Genomic DNA, 5444 nt, shown 5'->3' on the forward strand with positions numbered 1-5444 from the left:
AGTTCAAAATTTATAGAGTACTATATTCCTGAAACTTTTGTAAAAGGAATTTATGTTTACTCCGACGTGATTTTTGATTTGTTTCCTCTATCTTATCTTTAATGAGGTTTAATGTCCTATTTAACCTTTGTTTCTTAAATAAAATTTTAATAGCATTAATGTTTTCTCTTGGAGAGCAAGAGTGTAGAGACCGAGGGTCGAGATTTATAGGAATATAGAAAGACTCAAATGGACAATAAATCATGGCCATTGTCGAACTCGTGCACTGTTTGGAACTTAATTCATTAACTACTGAAGTATGATTAGTTGTAACATATTAACCACTAGACTGTCCGGACGTGAAAATTGGTCAATGTTGAGTTCTAGAGCTAGTAAATAAAAGCTAGCTAGTAATAATAGTAATAGACCCTTTTGGGTTGCCTAATTGGTTTGGAGGGTGGTCATCCATACGGATGACATGAGATCGAATTACCCCTCAATGCCTTCTGGGTTGAGCCTGTCGCACAGGACTTGCCTAATGCGGTTTACATCCCCTGTGTGTTTGCAGGCTATTACACAGGGGGAGGTTTACCCAGTGCGCACATAGTGCTCACCCGAAGAATAGAAGCTGTAATAGAGGTTGTAGCGACAGCGGATTTCCCCTCTTACCAAAAAAATAATAGTAATAGACAATAAGGCCAAAAACACCATCTCTGACCACCAGCCACTATAAATTATGGTCAAGTTGGGCGGCTATATTCCTCCAAAGCTTGTCCTCTCCCCATCAAAGACCATTAATCCTAACTAAAAGAGTTATAATAAAACACACTTTTTGATTTTTAATAATCACCAAGTCAATTTAGTCAAAATTAAACTACTAGGAGTCCATAACTAATTTAAAAAATAGCATAGTATACGTGCATGTGTTCCAATTTGTTTTGGTCCATATTCTGCATGTTCTCTGAAATTCAACCATACATTTTCCTATGTTTATTCCTCCCATTTGATATTAATTGTTCCTAAGGAACCAACCAACCCCTTCTTCTTTTTGCATTAATAATATTAATATTCCTACCAAGAGAGAACAAGAACTCATTTGACACACAGCAAAATACAAAGAAGAAATAAAGAGAGGAAAACAAGAGAACTTGACACTTATCATGTCAGAAGGGGAATCTCATATTCTTCTTCCCATTGCATTACTTAATTTCTTCATTCTCATAACAGGTATGTATATTTCAATTCACCACTTCAATAATTTTATCCTCATGTCATGTTTGATAGCTTGATTTTGATCAATCTTAGTATTAGAGGCTGACTTAGTACATAATTGATCACTTTCTTATTTATCTGTGCAAAAGAGATGGAGTAATTAATTATTATTACATGTAAAAATAGTCCATTTTCAAACAACATTTAAATGGTTTTTGAGATTTTGAGAACAGGGGTATTACACTGAGTATGTTATTTTTGTTGTTGAGAGCAGACTTGCATTTATTGCAGCAAGAATAATGTTTTTACATGTAATTAGCAGGTCAATTTTTAAATGGTTTTTGAGTTTTTGAGAGCAGACTTACATTTATTGCAGCATGACTAATGTTTTTGATTTTTTCACTATGCAAAATTACAGGTAGGCTTGTTTGTGGATATTCACTGGAGACTGACAAGCAATTACTTCTGAACCTGAAGTCATTTCTTGAGGATCAAAATCCTATTGACAGAGGTTTTAAATACACTCAATGGAATCCTACAGATTTGTCACCTTGCAAATGGCCTGGTATTTCATGCAATACTACCAGTAATCGTGTCACTGGAATCGATCTCTCGGACAACAATCTGGCTGGGAAATTGTTTGATAATTTCTCATCCATGACAGAATTGACCTCGCTTGACCTGTCCAAGAACACATTTTCAGGATCCTTTCCAGCAGACTTAAGCCGGTGTCAAAATCTGAAATTCTTCAACTTGTCACACAATATTATTGATGGTGAGTTCAACTGGACTGGTTTAAACAAGCTGGAAGTTCTTGATTTGACGATGAACAGGATTCGTCGGTTAACAATCCCTGAAAGTTGTGACAACTTAGTTGTTGCAAATATTTCTAGTAACAATTTCACTGGTGAGATTGGAAGAGTATTTGATCAGTGCTGGAATCTGAAGTATCTTGATCTGAGCTGCAATGAATTGACAGGGAATTTGTCACTCAGGTTTGATAAGCTGAACATGTTTTCAGCATCTCATAATCAATTCAGGGGGTTTTTACCTTCCTGGATTTTCACCCAAAATTGCTCTTTGCTAGTTTTAGATTTATCAGAAAATCTATTATTTGGAGAATTGCCAACATCCATTTCTAGTTGTAAAGAATTAGTAAAGTTGAATTTGTGGGGCAATAACTTTTCAGGGTCAATCCCTAGAGAGATTGGATCAATACTGAGTCTTAAAGAACTTTCCTTAGGAAGCAATAGCTTTTCAAGTGATATTCCAGAGACATTATCAGGCCTAAGCAAATTGGTTTTTCTGGACCTAAGTAAAAACAACTTTGGAGGAGAAATACAAGAAATTTTCGGGCAATTGACACAGGTGAGATTTCTCATGTTGCATGGAAACTCTTATATTGGAGGTATAGTGTCATCAGGTATTCCGAACTTGGTGAACCTTTCGCGGTTGGACTTAAGTGATAATCACTTCACTGGTCCATTACCAGTTGAAATTTCGCGGATGAAAGGTTTGGAGTTTTTGATTCTTGCTTACAACCAATTTAGAGGCAATATACCTTCAGAATATGGAGATCTTCTTAAACTTCAGGCTCTTGATCTTTCCTCTAATAGGTTAACAGGTTTAATACCACCAAGTTTTGGTAAGCTAAGGTCATTATTGTGGTTAATGCTCGCAAACAATTCATTGAACAGTGAAATCCCACCTGAGTTAGGGAACTGCAGCAGCTTGTTATGGTTGAATCTCGCGAATAATCAACTTTCTGGTTCAATTCCTCCTCAATTAGCAAGTATTGGTGCAAATCCAATGCCTACTTTTTTATTGAATAGGGAAAAGGATGAGGTAAGTGCTGGCTCGGGGGATTGCTTTGCGATGAGGAGGTGGATACCAGCTGACTACGCTCCATTTAGCTTTATATATTCTCTATTGACAGGGAAGAATTGTAGAAGCCTAGGGGATAACTTGTTTAAAGGGTATGTTTTAGTTCCAGTCTGTGAATTTGGTAGTAATGTCCGAAAATATCAGGTACCGGGCTATATTCAACTTAGTGAAAACAAATTGTCTGGTGAGATACCTCCTGAGATTGGCAAGATGAAGAACATCACTATGCTGCATTTGGGTGCTAATGAGTTTTCCGGTAGGCTCCCTTTAGAGATTGCACAAGTGCAACCAGTAGTCCTTAATGTATCAAAGAACAAATTTTCTGGTGAAATCCCAAAGCAGATTGGCTATATTAAGTGCTTGCTAAATCTTGACCTATCATTTAACAATTTTTCTGGTCCATTCCCAGCTAGCTTTAGTAACTTGCATGATCTGAGCAAGTTCAACATCTCTTATAATCCATACATGTATGGATCTGTACCAGAAACCGGGCAAATGCTTACGTTTGAGAAGTCATCGTTTCTTGGTAATCCATTGTTGCATCTTCCGTCCTTCATGCACAACTCTACGGACAATACTAAAGGAAAAATGAATGAAAATCACAAAAGGCAGCCCACAAAGGTGGGTGCGGTTTTGGTAATTTTGGTTCTGGTAGTAGCTTTGCTAGTCAGTGGAGTCATGTCACTCCTTGTCTGCCTTGTTATAAAATGCCCTAGATATACACCAGGGAACTTATTGGAGAATACACAGGGCCGGCATGATTTGCCATTTAGTTCTGGTGTGTCCTCTTCGCGGATGTCTGATGATGTTAAGGTTATCCGTTTGGACAGAACAAGCTTCACACATTCTGACATACTGAAGGCCACGTGGAACTTCTCGAACGATAGAATTATTGGGAGGGGAGGGTTTGGGATAGTTTATCGTGGAGTCTTGCCTGATGGAAGGGAAGTAGCAGTGAAGAAGCTACAGAGGGAAGGAATTGAAGGAGAAAAAGAGTTCAGAGCTGAAATGGAGGTGCTCAGTAGAAATGGCTCAGGTTGGCCTCATCCGAACCTTGTAACTCTTTACGGTTGGTGCCTTGATGGATCAGAGAAACTGCTAGTCTATGAATACATGGAAGGTGGAACATTAGACGACGTCATAACAGATAGAACAAGGTTTACATGGAAGAAAAGAATACAAGCAGCAATCGATGTGGCACGTGCTTTAGTCTACTTACACCACGAGTGCTACCCTTGCATTGTTCACAGAGATGTCAAGGCTAGTAATGTGCTTCTTGACAATGATGGAAGGGCAAAAGTCACAGATTTTGGCCTAGCTAGAGTCATGAATTCAGAACATACTCATGTTAGCACAATGGTGGCGGGGACTATTGGTTATGTTGCACCAGAATATGGGCAGACAATGCAGGCCACTACAAAAGGAGATGTGTACAGCTATGGGGTTCTAGCTATGGAGCTAGCAACAGGGAGGCATGCTATAGACGGAGGCGAAGAATGTCTAGTTGAATGGGCAACAAGGGTCATGGGATACGGAAAGAAAGGTTTCACTAGAGCCATGATCCCGGTTGCTCTATTGGTATCTGGACTGGTAGAGGGAGCAGAAGAAATGTGTGAATTGCTTAGGATTGGGATAAGGTGCACGGCTGAGAACCCGTATGATCGGCCTAACATGAAGGAAGTTTTAGATATGTTGATTAGTATTCCTAGCAGCCATAGGGGATCCACGCGTAGCTTTGGATCCTGTCGTAGTTCTTCTCCATTATTATGATAGATTTTGTTGCAACTCAGATCCAATACAGGTTTGTAACATACATTAGCAAATTACTCTTGTAAAAACAGTTCTTGCACATTCATTATTCTAGGAAAAAGTTGCCTATTTTGTTAGTTTGGATCCCACAGGCCACAATGTTGTTGTTGTCAAGAATATAAAGATGAATTGGCTTGATTTGCTATGATATTTTCCTCAGCTGGCTCTATCCATCTGAGTTAATCTTTTCCTGTGTTAATATTTTCAAGAACCAGATGAGGTGATGATAGTCCATAAACATTTTTCCCCTTAGAAACTGCCATCAAAAATTTGTTGGGTTTTTCTTTAAAGGGTCTGAATGGGAAATGGAAGAGGCACTTTTTGGGTTGCACCTCTTCATCTCGCCCTTTTACTGTCTATAAATTTAGAGGCTTAGCCTGGAAAATCTGAAAACTTCTCCCATCTTTTCTACATTGTTGCATTATTTTTTCAAATAAACTAAGTGTCAAGTGTGATTTGCTCTGTTTGTTGAGTTAGCTGAAGTTATGTAATTTCGATTGCCAGTATTACAGAATAGTTTTTCCGTTCTATCCGGGGAAAAAGTAATCCATAACCTTGGG

The 5444-nt window shown here is 38.4% G+C and overlaps 1 protein-coding gene across 1 annotated transcript; it reads left to right on the forward strand.

The window, feature by feature from the left end:
* The first annotated feature begins 937 nt into the window (after positions 1-937).
* On the forward strand, positions 938-4968 carry LOC109210851 (probable LRR receptor-like serine/threonine-protein kinase At1g74360). The gene is made up of 2 exons (XM_019374323.1): positions 938-1206; positions 1610-4968. The coding sequence occupies exons 1-2, from the start codon at positions 1140-1142 to the stop codon at positions 4843-4845; spliced, it is 3303 nt and encodes a 1100-aa protein (XP_019229868.1). The 5' UTR covers positions 938-1139; the 3' UTR covers positions 4846-4968.
* Positions 4969-5444: the final 476 nt, after the last annotated feature.

Source organism: Nicotiana attenuata, unplaced genomic scaffold, assembly GCF_001879085.1.
Source record: "Nicotiana attenuata strain UT unplaced genomic scaffold, NIATTr2, whole genome shotgun sequence".
Lineage (NCBI taxonomy): Eukaryota > Viridiplantae > Streptophyta > Magnoliopsida > Solanales > Solanaceae > Nicotiana > Nicotiana attenuata.

Excerpts from the sequence above, each read along its gene's own strand:
- LOC109210851 (XM_019374323.1), top strand. The coding sequence starts at position 1,140 with ATGTCAGAAGGGGAATCTCATATTCTTCTTCCCATTGCATTACTTAAT. Across the intron at positions 1,207-1,609 it reads TTTCTTCATTCTCATAACAG|GTAGGCTTGTTTGTGGATAT; the intron begins GTATGTATATTT and ends GCAAAATTACAG.